Raw genomic sequence first — 15,359 nt, forward strand, 5'->3', positions numbered from 1 at the left:
GGAGGTGATAGAGTGGCTTTGGTGCACACCTGGCATCCAGCCGGGGTCAACCCACCACACCAGACTAAAATTATTCTGCTTAGATTAAATGGGGGTCTCTCAAATTTATCAAACAAAACCTCTTCAAGAGTGTGTGATTTCTAGCAATTGAATATGATAACGAGCTGTGTAAGCTCAGAGACAGATACGTCTCCCATCAGATATGCCACATGGAAGATTTTTATCTTATTTTAAAGAAAGTTATGCAAGATCCATTTCTTTGCAGAAATCCTTGGTTTCCATCTTTCCCCTTTAGTGGCACCTATGTTCCAATTCCATCTGGAAAGGAATGAAAGCGCTGAAGCCCTTGCTGTGTTTTGCGTTCCTTTCTTTTTCTGCATCCTTAAGAAAGCTCCTTGCTCTGCAGTGTAACCAACACTCCACCTTGAACTGATGGCATTAAAAGTGAAAGTTGATTAGGAGAGGTTTCCTGCAACTCCCCAATAGGACGGCATTGCACCTTCTAAGAAATGCATTAGTATCTTATGCAGTAACAGACCAACTGAAAATTAGTGTTTAGACATTAGCCTAGAAACTGTACCCATTGTACAGGGTGTCTGTAAATAGATTAGATCCACCTATATATAGGATTAGTTTGCAGATTGTCAATCAGAGCTTCACTGCCAATGAATTTAAGTGAGAGTGCGGCACTTTACACGTGCAATTACTATACCATTACTGACTATCAGAACACCTCTAAGGATGTTAGATATGGCTCTGTTGTCACGCTCAGTTTACAGTAAGGAAACTGAAGCACAAATTAGTTGATTCAATCAAGGTCACTGAAGTAGCATAATTGAGGCATCTCAAGTCCAAGGATCTCTCCACTGAGTCACACTGTCTCTTTTATATTCTCTGAAATTGTACAAGTAATGCAGGAAGAGTTTAAGGTTTTCCTGCTGGAGAACACTTGGTTAGTTCTGGGCATGCACAGATCATTAAGGTGAGGGTGCTATGGGAGAGCTTTTCCTGCAAGGCTAAGTTGACAGGGTGGCACCGCAGCAGTTGCCGTGACAATGGCTGAATCTTTGCAGTGACACTACACACACTTCAAATGAAAACCTGTGCAAGTCTGAAAACACCATCCAATGCTGTAAGAAATCTGACGAGATCCCAAATCTTCTCCTCATCTCCAATTAAAAAGAGCAGTGTGCATGCAGAAGGGAACACAGACTGACTGTGAAAGATTTCACCTCTGCCAGAACTCAAATACGAAAGCACAATGCAGAAGAATTTTTCTGTGAACTTTATAATTTTTGAAAACTACAAGTACTACTCACTATAGACAGGGAGCAATACAGTATTCAGGAGAAGACTGACTATCAGTAAAGACAAAAAACCCCCTGAACTCATTCCCTGCCCTCAGACTCCGATTCATTGGAACACCGAAGAAATACAGAGATGCCAGGGAAGGGAAAAGGTTAGTGATAAGTACCTAATGCATTTTATAAGTCCTTACAGTCACATCTAGTGCAGGCAATTTGCAAATGAAGTTGTAAAGCAAGGGAGCATGCACTCACCTCTCTATGGAGTTACAATCATCTAACACCTAATCAGATGGGCTTCTACAAGATTCCACCCATTTAGCAGCTTTATGTAAAAGCTGGTTATATCCACTATTGACTACTAGGTAACAACAAGAACTGACACATCTATTATTTCAATTAACTGAATACAAAAGAAAGATCGTCATGATATGCTCATGTCCCAAGTTCCTTAAAAGCCTTCAGCTCCCAGGCTACTTGTTATTTCCAAAAGCACAAACATTAGCATTACCTTTTGCTGCTTCAGACCGCTTAGGCAAATCAAGTGTATCAAAATTCCTGTCCAAATCGCCATTCTTCTTTCCTGTGCAAAAAAATAAGACAACAGATGGAAAAGACAGTCAGCATACTGACAGGTAAGCTACTGTCATGTGCATCTACAAGACGAAAGAAGATATAGACTCAGAATATAAATCACAGACTATTACCCGTAGTTGTACATATCTGACTCACAATCCAGCTGCATAGCTGTGGTTTTAGCATGAGCAACTGAGTATCAAAAATCCGTGCTACTTTCAGGTTGATCGACAAACTTGCTTAGCACTAGCATTTCAGTGGGTCTTAAGAGTGCTTCAAATCTTGGAAAATTGTGCCATTTCTCTTCTTGGCAAAGCTGTGCCCCTCTCTCAGAATCCCAGTATTTACTTGTTATTTTCACAGAGGAATTCTGATCTGAAGCTTAGCTGAAACAGAAACTGAGCAGCAGAGCAATATACAACAGGCTTGCTTTGCAGCCTCTATTCTCATTGTGACTATCAGGCAGGAAGGCCTAGATTTAATATATCGTACAGACAGCAGCCAACAACTTAACCTTGAATTGCCCTACAATCAATAAAGTGCCATTTTGACTATTTATTAGAAACTAATGGAAACAATTCCATACTTTTTCTAAGAGAGAGTTTCAAACCATTGCAACAGCTTTAATTTATATAATCTTTCACAGAAAGCAGAACAAAACCTGGACTTTAGTTTTAGTTAGGTTGGGAATTCAAGGTTATGTAAACAGCTGGGGAGGGGAGGGTTAATTTTCATCCTCTCCCCGCAAGGAGCCACACTGCCTTGGGTAAGCCTGCATAGATGCTGTGGGGTAAGCAGGCATCTTGCCATCAGAGAAGTACTGACAGCAGCCAGAGAGATCTGAAGTGCGGCAATCTGCAGGCTTCTGAGGACAGCAGTGTGCAATTTAGCTTTCCCAAATTATTTTGAGGGGGAAAATGAAGTTATTTAGTCCCTCTCCCTCAAGAGCAAGGGAGCCAGGTGCGATGGGATGAATTCAGAACAACACAATTTAAGCTGCCAGAGGTGGCTTCTGAACAGACACTCTACCAGGCTGCTAGCAGAGGTTTACAGGAAGGGCTGAAAGCTCCACCAGTCAGGATGCTTAAAAGCAAACAGGAAAATGGTCTTTGAAAATGTAACATGCAGATTAGTCTGACTCTTGGCTGGGAATAGGTCACGAAATGGGAAAGGCCAATCCCTGCCCTGTTATAGCAGGGAGCTGGTACAGCTTCTGCACAGTGAATTCAATGGGTCAACTCTATCTTTCCTCTTGCCAAAAGGATAAACGTATGCAGTACTATACAGAGAAGAAATATAGCTTTAAAATACCAGTATGAATATTTAGGAATAACGTTAAGAGGAAAAAAACACCACTCAGATAGTATCCCATACCCTCCCTTTCTTTGGAAATACCATACACTGTTGTTTTGAAATGCCAACACAGAATACCAGCCAACTTGAACTACTGTGCAAAACAGAACATGCATCTAGTTATTCTCTTCATCTGAAGTAGCTTGCTTAATTACAGAGTATGAAAAAGCCCATCCGAGCTGCCAAAAGGTCATGCAGCCAGGTACCATGCCGGTCCTTTGAAAGGTTTCTTTTCTGAAGGAAGGGACAGGAATTAGCTGCATTTTGCAGCCCTCCATCAAGTTTTCACTTCATGAACGCACCAGAAACACGTTGCTTGGGGAACCAAATACCAGAAGGAAAAAACACTGTGCATCACCAAAGGACACTGCACTTTATAATAGCAGCTGAACCCAGTTACTGGCTGCAAACCCTTGTTGACCCTTAGAGCATTGACAGGAAAAAGCAGGGCAGAGGAAGAAAAGGAAGGAAGCCAGTGTTTAGGAAAGATTACAGACTTAAGGCAGACCAATAAATGTGACTCCATCTTGTCTACAAGTAGGACGTGCTGTTTTTTCACATGACCTCGAATTTCGCATCTCTAGCATTTGCTAGTTTAAACCTCAGAACATTTATTCAGAGCGCCAGACCTTATTCAATACAACTACTCATTTCAGAAGTTCTCTCTATAATTTAAAAGTTGGGGTTTGGTACTTCTATTAGCCCCGCAGAACCAAGATGGCACAGAGTTCCCTCCTTTCCAGTGCGCTGTTTGGTGAGCAGTATGTATTTGTGCACAACTTCTTAAGGAAGAGATTGTTCAGCAGAGCACTGTTGGCTGCTACATCTTTAGACCTAGCAGTGCAGAAGCAGCTGCCTATTTAATAAACGATCTTTCATTAAGACAGCAATGCTCCACCTGTGCTCTGTGGGCTTCAGTTGCTGTCTCTCAATTTTGGGGCCAGACTACAAATATTGGCTGTCTTCTATGAAGCTCTTGCTAGTTTGTCTCTCAGGCCTCCAAGAAACTAACCCACTTCGCAGGAAAAAACACATCTGTTCAACCCAGAAGCTGCCAGCTGTTTACAAATGGACGCAATTCAGAACACAAGGGCTCTGACCAAGGGGATTTCAACTCTACAAACTAGCTTAATCAAATTGAGCAAGGGCCAGGTTCAGAAATACCCAAGGCACCTACATTTTCCAGGGCTTTCCTACAAAGAGAAGGTGACCAAGCTGTAAGAAGACTCAAGAAGAAACCCATCTAAAAGGCAAAGGTTTCAATCTGTGGCCCAGCTGGTATTTTTCCCATTTGATTTTCACAGGACCCAAAAATACTGGTTTGGCATTTCTGAAAAGGTGACCAAATTTAGCAAGTTCAAGAGCCTACCAGTTACAAAGCTCTCAGTCATCCCCTGGCCTCACTGATATCATAAGAAAACCAGCTTCACTGACAGCTTCTGTATCTCTGAACATCCCCTCTGTCACTCAAGCCTGTCAGTAGTGCTGGTGCACAGGGTTGCTGAAATGAGCACACTAGCAGTAGCAAAGAAGTTTAAGACCCTGTTTTTGTACATCTCAATTTCTGCCATTCTATGCATCTCCCTGCTCCCCCAGTTTTCCAGCCTGAGGTAAGCCAGAGAAAAGACGATGCTTTTGGATCAGAAGCATGGCTCCAAACTTTGCCAAGACAGCCAGCTTTGAACATGCCTGCTGACAGGTCTGTTTTATGAGACCTGGCTGTAGGAATTGGCACAGCACTCTGGTTTGGGAAAACTGCCTGACATGAGACTTGCTTGCGCAAGATGCAATTTACAGTCTGAAACAGTGGGATTAAAATTCTTTCCCTCTCCCTCCACCCACTACTTTTCATTATGTAAGAAACAACCAAAACATGACCTTTGGCATTTTCAATCTGTCAGAAACTCAGGACAGACTTTGAAGTGTGACCCAGCATTATTAACCACTAATGTTGTTGTTGCTCTTCCTCAAATGTCCTTTTGCTTTACCGAATAATCAAAACAGCTATTCAGCTAGACCATTTTTGCTAAAGGATTAATTCCCAAATGCTTTCTTTCTGGTTTAAAAAAAAAAAAAAAAAAAGTTGAAGGGAACCAGATTCTTCACAACACGCTCCCCCAACAGTCGATACTGTGTTGGTTAACATACCCACTGAACCGGACTGCAGCGGAGCGACAGAAAGCAAGGGCTGAGCCAATTGAAAGTAATGTCTTGCCAACATGCCCATCCTCCATAAGCTCACTAGTCACAGGCTGAAATCAGTGTCTCGCAGCACACTACTGAGCACCATTTGTTGGGGAGAACAATTAGATCCCCCCCCCAACATTTCTTCTTTGGCTCACTGATCTGAAGCAAGTGTCACAAACTGAAAATGACCCTGCCTTTACCCCCGCGTCAGTCTCAGTGACACAATGGAAGTCTCCAGGGCACTCACAGCCTAACAACTTCCCAGATGAGAAGCAAGGGAGGGAAACTTTAGCCTCAGCCTTGTGTATTCCAATTGCAATTTTACTTGTGCTGGGACGAGAAACTAAAGGGCATATCCCCCGAGGCATTTACTAGCTTCATCTAGCTAGTCGGAATGCCAGTAATAATGATGCAGCAGCCCAGGCATGTGTGCCCAAGCAGACAAAATACCAAGGATCCCTCAGAATACACGTCCAAGCTGCTGAGTCTTCATGGCTACTGCTACCCAAACCAAGCTAGCAAAGGCGTACTTTGATGTCATGGGGCTGGTGAGGCAACCTGCACACTTAGGTGTCCCCTCTTTCATGGGGTTATCAGGCCAGCTGCAAATCAATTCCCTTACTACACTTACACCAGGAATGAATAAAACTTGGTCTTTTTTACCCTCAGTGTGGGAAAACCAAACTGCAAATGCTCACTCAGAGGATTTCCATGCCTACTGAAATGAACAGGAGGATGCACTGGGAGAGCAGAGGAGAAGGTGAATGAACAAGACCTTGATCTCAGCTCTTAGCCTTGCATGTAAAAAGCTGAACAAAGCGTATTATGGCGATGATGAAAAGAAAGTATTGCAAAGACTCACCTTGATTGAACCATTCCTCTAATTACCAGAAAAGCAGAAAAAGAAAAACAAAAATTTACAGGAAGGCAGGCAGTACAAAGGAACAGTCACAAAGAGGCAGAAATTCACAGAATAGGTTCAAAAACTGAGTATTACAAGAATACTACAGAACTTTCATCAATTAAAAAAACAAACCAAAACAAGATATTCCACTTTCTCCCTTTTGTTCCTGCGGAAAAAACCCAGATCTTTCTCGGCGTAGCCTTTTTTTTCCTCCTCTTTTCATTAAATGAAAAGGTGGTCACAGAATTGAGGGGACAGAAGGGTGACTAGCCCTTTGCAGAGATGTTTGAAATGTTTGAAAATGACCATGAAATAAAATAAAACAAACATGGAAACACTGCAAGATTAAGTGAACAAGAGGGGGAGAGAATTGATCTATTTTAAAGCCCTAGACTGAGAAAATTAACGCAGGTTCAACCAGTTATTCACATAAATTCAACACTGAGAAAAGGAGGTTTCTTTTCATGACTTTAAAAGCACATTTATTAATGGATTTTTTTTTTTTTAACACTACAGTTGCATGTTCCCCTCTATCATTCTGATCTACATACTACCAGTTGTGAGCTCAGCATTATAACCAGTTGATTTCCCTCTAGAGAACAGCACACTAAAAAGAGCACTGCAGACGGGTGGGGGGGAAACCACAGTAAAATATACTTTGGAAATTGTTGTTTCCTGTTGAACATGCAGAGCCAAAGGCAAGCTGTCACTGAGCGCCTGCCTTGCTCACTGAAATCTGCGGGTTCATCCTCAGTGTCAGATGATTTTGAGACCAATTTGTCCAAAAAGACATGATCAGATACTTTGGCTGATAAACAGAAACTATCAGGGCATACAGACACAGATGGTATCTATAGGCTGGCCCCAGAGGAAACAGGCAGACCCCTGACAGAGGACAGCCACCTGAGAGCGCTCTCTTTTCACTGGCATCAAGAGGATGATGACAGTTCTCAATCAGCATGCTCCCCTCCTCCCACAGTGCACGCTTACAGCTTTTATGTCTAAAAATGTTTTTACTGACTGTGTTGCTCTCAAGCAGCAAAACAACAGGGACTGCAAATGGCAGGGAACAGGCTCGAGTCAGCATATGTTCAAGGTTTCCAAAGGATATCACACTGAAGTTTTAGTCATTCACTGTGAGAACAGGCTGGCCAGGCAGGTAAAATACTTTCTTCAGTTTTCCCCCTAGTCATTAAAAGATTCCCATCAATTTTTATTTATTTATTTTTTAAACGCAGTTTAAATCCAGTTGATGACAGACTAGTCTGCAAAAGCAAGTTCACACTGTGATGACCTCCCTAACACATACAGAAACACGTAACATTTTAATAACATGTACAGGTCAGATCAAAGGGAGAGTAACACACAGTACACAGTCAGTCAAGTTCAAACAACTCTGTCTGTATCAGCTCTTCAGGACCAAAACCTTCCTTAGACCTGGCTATAAATAGTAAGCCAGGATATGAGTACACATGAATGAGGAGAATGGAGCCTAGAAGACAATGGAGTTAATTATCTCCAAATTCATCCTAGCATAGTCATTTCTCTAAAACAACAAAGAAAATGGATGTAATTTGAGTGTCTCTTTCTAAAGGAAAGATGGAAGGGGAGTTACAGAGACTATTAATCCTCTCTTGTAATGAAACTCATTTGCAACACTCATGCCTCAGAGGAAAGAGCCGGTCTAAAAGTGACTGACAATTAAAAGCTACAAAATCATGTTTGCAATTTAAATTACTTGAAAGAGTGACAGAATTGGGAGGTTGTGTGTTTTGGTTGTGAGTGGGAGGGTAGGCTTTTAGTTTGTTTTCAAATGTGAGAGACTGGAGGCATGGAAGACGTACAGACAAGACTACCTATGTGTGGGGACAAACGATGCTGGCCTGGCTTCCAGAGGCAGTGACACATGCTATACAGCCAAGCAAATGGAGTAAGCATAGATTTGACAGATGCAGGAACACAGCAACGCAGAGAAGAGGCAGAGTACATCCACCTTTGTCTAACAGCAGTGCGTCATTTGTCAGCATGCACCACTCCTATTTAAAGCCAAATAAAACTACAGCAATTATGGAAAAAATTCCCAAATATCTAGTAGTAACGCAACAAGGGAGACGAACACATGCCACGACACTACAAACACATACCTCTACAAACTGCATCATTATAAACCAGCATGATGAATGTGTTTGCAAGAAGCAGGCCTACACAAGCAAAATTTACCCCTCAAATTAATTTCTAGTTCTCAGCTCTCTGTAACACATACCTTTAGCTTTTTTCCCACCAAAACAACCAGCATCATCTTTCTTCTTCTTCTGAGAGCCTCCCATGCTTGCAGTCTGACTGGCATCCAGTTCTTGGTACCTATCAGCTCCGGGGACCTCTTTGTGGACATGATAGGAAAGGTTCCGCATGATGCACACGCAGTTCTCCACAGACTGTTACAGAGAAATTTATGTTATAACAAGTATTGCACCCTCTTATTTGCAAACCATTGTATTATACAGTGGAGGGTTTCTGGGAATTTAAAAAAAGCCCACCTGCCCCGTGAAAAGAATGTAGCTTTCAAGGAAGATTTAGTCACGAACCCTTAAATTAAGGTTTGTTCTTGTTCTAAAACCTATTTTATTCTTCCAGAAGTGAAGCGCTTCATAAATAGTACCCCTCCGAAATGAAAACTCTCTAATCAAAAATACCACCTGATATTACATAAAGAATACAATTCACCCAAAGATCAAACACACAGTGGAAAATGATCATAGAAGAATCTTATTTCAACACAAGCCTCTCTCCCACTCTTCCAACCTTTACAATCCACAAGAGGCCAATTTTAATAAATTTCCTCTGGGTCAAAATCTAGGCCTTGTGAGGATTTCAATGAGAACACACGTTGTCCTGTAGTAATAGCTAATCCACAGCACGTCAGGTTCTGACAAGAGCAATGCTCTGTGGACTGCAATGGAAACCACCAGGTGATTACAAAATCCACTTCCAAAATTATCTGATTAAATGACAGGGCTTTAGAATTCCCTTGCACAGTTCACCACATGGTGGGACTCAAAAGGAGTAAAATAATAATGCTTTACAAGCCTTACTGGTGTTATAAAGCAATAGTACGCTCTTTCTTTTTTAAACAGGTTAAACTTATGCTATTCCTTATGCATATAAATATGCTTTTAAGCACCACAGGATGAGACGATGATAAAAACAGATTAATCAAAATCTGCACCTAAAAAAAAAGCCATAATGAAAGTGCTGTAGGTCTGAAGACACATCTTAATGTGCAAGTTCTACAGTCTTTAGAGATGGTGCTGAATAAAGTCTGTAAAATGGGAACTGACTCTTTTGCTGGTATTCTGCAAAGCACAATACAACGGGACTCAATTCTGATTTGGAGGCTGCACTTGTAAATGTCAATTAAGTAATGCAGAACAGCAGCAATAATGTCACTGACAATAACAAAGGACTACTCTCCCCACCTATCACAACCACTTGCCTTTGCTCATCTCATCAGCCACACAAGGTAACATAGCAGCATCATGCTGATACCCCATCAGTAGTACCATGGATATCACGACAGAGATGAGAGGAGGACAGCTACTAAATTTTTTGAGGCAGGCATAATCCCCTTCTGATACTAGCAAATAGAAGTCAGATCCCAGTCCAACACTTCAACATAAATTAATGGAAACATCCATTAAGCTTGAACTTAAGTTCACCTTATTGTCTGTATCCTTCTTGCCAACTGCAGACTGTAGAGCATGAAGGAGGGCATCCACCAAGCCATCACACTCTCTCAGTCTTCTGCGTGCTTCTGCTCCATCCGAACTTACATTCCTAACAGGAGAGATTTAGAAGAAAATTTAGCCCTCTAACTTTGACCGTAAAATTGAAGGTGTGTCATTTCATACTACAATTATTAAAAAGCTCATTACGTTGGATGAACAATTTAGAGCCAAGGTAGTCTGAAAAACCTACTAAATCTCAGTAAAATATGGGCAATGCCCATCTGCAACTCCCTAAATCTGAACGAAAAGGGGAACATAGTCGCAGAGGTGCCTGTGACTTTTTTCAAAACACATTTTTCCGAGTGGCTGGCTAGTCCAGTGATATACCTTAAAGTGGACAGGCATTTTCAGAGCAAACAATACTCAAACTAAAAATTTAATTTCAAAGCCAGAACTTTTAAGCTGAAAAATACTTTCACCACCTAAAGAAAAACATGCAAACTCCTTAAGACTGCTCAGCAGCATTCATAGCCACACAAATTGGAAAATGAAAAAGATTAAAAACAGGTGTACAATAAGCTATATTATATGTAACCAATCTGTATATAAAATTGTTCTTCACTTTCTTTGGCCCCCATCTGCTCCAAATAAGTCGGGTGGGAGTCAGCATGTACAACTGCTGCCTCCTTGACTGCTCAAAGTGTAGACTGAGTACAACCATATGATTGGGTTAATGTCTAGATAGCGGTGACACTGTTTAATTTAGATCTGATTACTTTGTATGCCTTACTAATCACCCACCTCCAGAGGAGGGATTCATAAGAGGGTCTTCAAGGAGACATCTTGTTACAAGGAAGATAACAAGGATAGAAGAACACTACTGGCCGGAAATCACCAAAGAGCCACAGTAACTGGGGTAAAGTTAAAGGCTGCAGGGGGAGATCACGACCACCAACTCAATTGAGGGTCTATGCAAATTGCCCCCCCACACCTGTAAAGAGCATGTGTGCTAATTTACATGGCAAGCAAAGCTAATTTAAATATAACAAGCCAATAGCAAGCGATATGGTGATCACTAACCAATGAATGTAAATTTGGGCGGGTTTTCCATTATTTCTGCTAATCATGTAACAGGATAAATACGTTTTAATTCCTTCGTGTGGTACGCTAGCTTTGTGGAATTATCCCCTAGCACCCATCTTTGTGCAAACATGAAATAAACAAACATCTCTGCTCTGGGTGTAACATTGGCTTATTGCACACCGGACCCCGTTTGAGGGACAACAAAAAGGTTCTCCAAATCTGTTCTGTATCCCCAGCTTTCTGACTGGAAGTTACTGCCACCCAGTTTAAATCCCACGTTTTGATATCTAAAGCCCACCTTTTATACTGTGTACAGCAGATTCAGCACAAAGCCTGGATCAGTCACATTTAGAAAGTAAAAGATGACAGTCAGTATGTTTATATGGCTTTAAATTTCTCGAAGTATTGCACAAGAGAATGGCACAGGTAGAAGACGCAAGACAGAGCAATGAAAGGCTACTCGGAGTTGTTGAAGTTGCATGTATATCAATGACTGCAGAAATTGTTAGAGGGGAGCTATGAACTTAGCCTCACTTGGTCCAGTGAGCATGCACACTACATACTGAAGCCCAGCCTTGCATAAGCATCAACCTGCCATGACCCAATAAATAAATAAAATTCAAGTAAATTTTCCAAATGCTGCCTTTTTTTCCTCCCCTCTTTTTTTAAAATGTTATTTTTCTTTTTTGGAGGGGAATGAAGTGACAAAACGATTCTTAATAGTGCTTTGCTGGTGAAACCTATAAGGGAAGTTTTGCCAAAGCTGGAATGTACTAACTTCAGCAATAACAGAGCCAACCTTTCAGCTTTCAGGGTCTTTGAATTCCACAAACCTGTGTAAGGTTAGCTCTCAAAAGCTCGGGACACAGTCATTACCTTCTGCTATCAGGACCGTGCAGCCAACTTTCTTTTTAACTAACTAGAGGGACTGCCAATCTCCAAATAATTAACAAATCAATCATGGTCCCCTCCCATGTCCCCCCATCACCCAGGCAGGCTGGTATGTTAATTGGATGACTAGGAAAAAAAACGCATTTTCTCAGAGACCTCCCAAGTCTGAAGACACTTAATTGTGAGCTGGTTGCTGTAACAGCACATTAACTTTCAATTAAGAACACAAATGAAATGCACAGATAAATGAATCCTTTCCCCAAATCCTAACACACAGCCTCACCTCCAGCAATGACTGATACAAGGCAGGTAAAGTGGCTATTAAAATATGATTCCACAGGATATATGGAAGAGAGAATTCTACATGCTGTTTTTCCATCTCCAGTTACACTAATCCTTTCATATCAAAAGCCCAAATGTGAATTTTAATGTAAAGTCTTTATGAAACTGAAATTAGAATTCAAATTCTCCGTGATACCTTTCAGGAGTTATAACAATAAATGATAACAGCTCCACCTCCAAGCACAAATGTTAAAGTGGAACATTACTTACTAAGCTTGAGGGTGACAGAAATGCACTAAAAATGGTCTTATCTGGAGCTGTGTATCACATTTCTTATTCCCTCATTAAGTCTTAGAAATAGAGAGCTAAAATACATATGGAACATTTGCAGACTTCAAAGAAGAAATAAATCAAATTGAAAAAAAAAAGTCCTTCACACCTTTCTTGCCCGATGGCCCATTCATAAGAGATTTCTATGGTCCGTTTGTGCTACCATATTGTAGCCCATTTGTTTTACTGCTTTGGTTATCAACAGCATCACAATATTTTGTATCCTGCTTTCTTATTTCTTGATCTGTATTAGGAATAAGGTAGACATTGATAAGGTTATAATTGAAAAAGATACTATAAAAGTGCATCAGTAGGAGTGTGGCTTGCTGATATCACTTGCTCTATCTTCAACTGTAGAAAAATTTACTGAAAATTAATGCCTCAAGAAAAAATTCCCACATATATCACCCATAAATAAGCATGAAAACTCTGCAGGATCAAATTAATAGCTAATTAATGCTATGAATAAGTTATGCAGACATCAAACTTTGCAGTTTTAATGTTGTAGCTAACACATCAGAAAATGTATTCTTATGACCTTATGAGGATGTCATGCAGAAACATCTGCTCTATAAATACCCAACGCTCGAGATTCTGCCTAGTCCTCCATCCTTGGGCAATGAGATTGCTGCAGCCCATGGGCTTTATCTAACATGGAACAACAAAACCTGTAACTATAACCCAGACCTACTGGAGAGCTCAGATCACGTTCTTCTCCACAGAGTCTAGGCAACAAAAATCTCCGAAAAACTAAGCACAGAGAGCAGCACCGGCTTCACAGAGTCTGCTCTTTCTGCTGCTCCAACACTGCAAGAGGCAGCGAAGATCTCCCAATTCCCATGGGAACATTTACATTTCAGATACACGCACTAGTATGCCAAACACCCGTAAGTACAGGCGGGCATGGTGAAAACGAAGACAGTATGCTTTGAGTAAGTTCTCATCTGGCAATCCCAGGAGATGCTTTCCATGATCCAGAGCAACCTTCAAAAGCTCCTGCAACCCAGGAAAATGCCAGGTTGCACTCCTGCCTCGGGGTGTTAAGACTCTATACTATCTACCTCCTTGAAAAACATCAGCTGGTAAGTTATTAGTGAAATTCACATCTTAGGTCTTCAGGAGGGACTGTAGCATGGAGACAAAAGTGATTGCATGGATGAGAGACCTAGTGCTAGTATTGGTCATTAAAAAGGACAGAAATTGCAATGGTACAGCCAACCTGATATCACACTCTACTGACCAGAGTCAGGAAAAATCTCTTCCAATTTCACATCTGCACCGCAATTGTTCTTGACCCACCTTACACACCTATTACGTGTTATGGAATGAAGGATGTAACTTAGTCATGCTCCAAAGGAACCTTTCAAAGCAAAGTTTCTAAACATCCTTCTTTCAAGAGTGATGAAAATCAACAAATAGACAATAGATTCCAGCAGACACTAACAGAGGATTTGTAGTCGTCTGACACGGGGTGACACTTCACAGAAGGAATGCAAAGCCTCGCCCAGGGCAGAAACTTCCTGAAACTCATGCAACAGATAGATATGCAGCATATGGCATCCAGACTTGGATAAAGTAGAGAGTTTTGCTTTTCACTGAACTTTTCTACACATTAGACAAGCATTATGTTATATCAGAAGAAAATTAATTCTTCAGTTGGTGGAGTGTTTGATACAAGACACTGAATAGAAAAGGAAGCCAAAACCCTAGCTGAGGTGCTTGTTAGCGCCGTTACTTAGGAGCTAGGCTGCCATGCAACAACCCGAATGGCCCAAAGATTTTGGAATTAAACACATGATCTCAGTGAATTGCTTGCTGGGGCAGTTTAATATCAAGAACCTCTACAGATGAAGTCAAAGATACTTTTAAAGTTTGAACAACTTGAAACAGTAACTCTGCAGGGCTTTTGAGGCACTGATGATGGGCAAAATCCTGTTACAAATGAAAATAAAAGTTGACTGCCTGTTCAAACGGATGGGAGGAACTACCTGAACTAATTTTACACAAAACCGTGACAAATGACACCTGCCATTGATCTCTGGTGTTCTGTAAAGTCTGCTTCCCTTGTCTCATCTCTTCACCCCCAGAGAGGCCTCTGCTGCCTTCCCTGGCTTTCCCTGCTTTTCAATACTTTTCCAAGAGTCTATTAAATGAAAAATGTATTTTAAAAACAACAATAGTATCTCCCTCACATCACACTTCAAAGGCTAACAGAAAGCTTCACAGTGTGCTTACCGTAAATAACATGCAACACACTCAAAAGAGCAATTCTAGGAGCAAGACATGGAATACTCAAATTACATAGGAAGGAAACCAACTGTATGACTGATTTTATGGAGAACAGTAAAGCACAAATCTCATTCCAGAGACTTTAAATCCACAGCCTTTAGCTGGAAAAAGCAACCTGGATTCTTCCTCAAATTCTTGGAGTCCAGACTGTATACAGGACTAGTGAAAGAGGATTTGTAAGGATGTTTAAATATATGCTTTCCCTGGGAAAACAAAACAGAGAAGCACTAAGTAAATGTTAAATAAAAGTAAACACCTACCAGTGTAGAAACACATTAGGCTAGGAATCCAGTCTGTTGTTATTAAAGACTTCAGAAAATGGCGGGGAATGTGCTGAGAAATCTGTTCATGTTTTAGATGAGGTTATCATTATCACCAAGTAGTCTTCTTAGTAATATGCAAGTCTGAACGTAACATTTACATCTGCAGAACAGA

General features: G+C 41.0%; 1 protein-coding gene across 1 annotated transcript in view; it reads right to left on the reverse strand.

The window, feature by feature from the left end:
• Positions 1 to 1,815: 1,815 nt before the first annotated feature.
• The window catches only part of ARVCF (armadillo repeat gene deleted in velocardiofacial syndrome), a gene marked incomplete at its 3' end in the record, with an annotated part of 51,417 nt that continues 37,873 nt past the window's right edge, over positions 1,816 to 15,359 (reverse strand). Inside the window, exons 5-8 of the mRNA XM_010283654.1 lie at positions 10,041 to 10,158; positions 8,588 to 8,759; positions 6,283 to 6,300; positions 1,816 to 1,887 (exon numbers count right to left, since the gene is read on the reverse strand). Coding sequence (XP_010281956.1) covers positions 1,816 to 1,887; positions 6,283 to 6,300; positions 8,588 to 8,759; positions 10,041 to 10,158 — 380 coding nt within the window. The remainder of the gene's footprint in view (positions 1,888 to 6,282; positions 6,301 to 8,587; positions 8,760 to 10,040; positions 10,159 to 15,359) is intronic.

The sequence above is a fragment of the Phaethon lepturus genome, unplaced genomic scaffold (genome assembly GCF_000687285.1).
Source record: "Phaethon lepturus isolate BGI_N335 unplaced genomic scaffold, ASM68728v1 scaffold9513, whole genome shotgun sequence".
In the NCBI taxonomy this organism is placed as follows: domain Eukaryota; kingdom Metazoa; phylum Chordata; class Aves; order Phaethontiformes; family Phaethontidae; genus Phaethon; species Phaethon lepturus.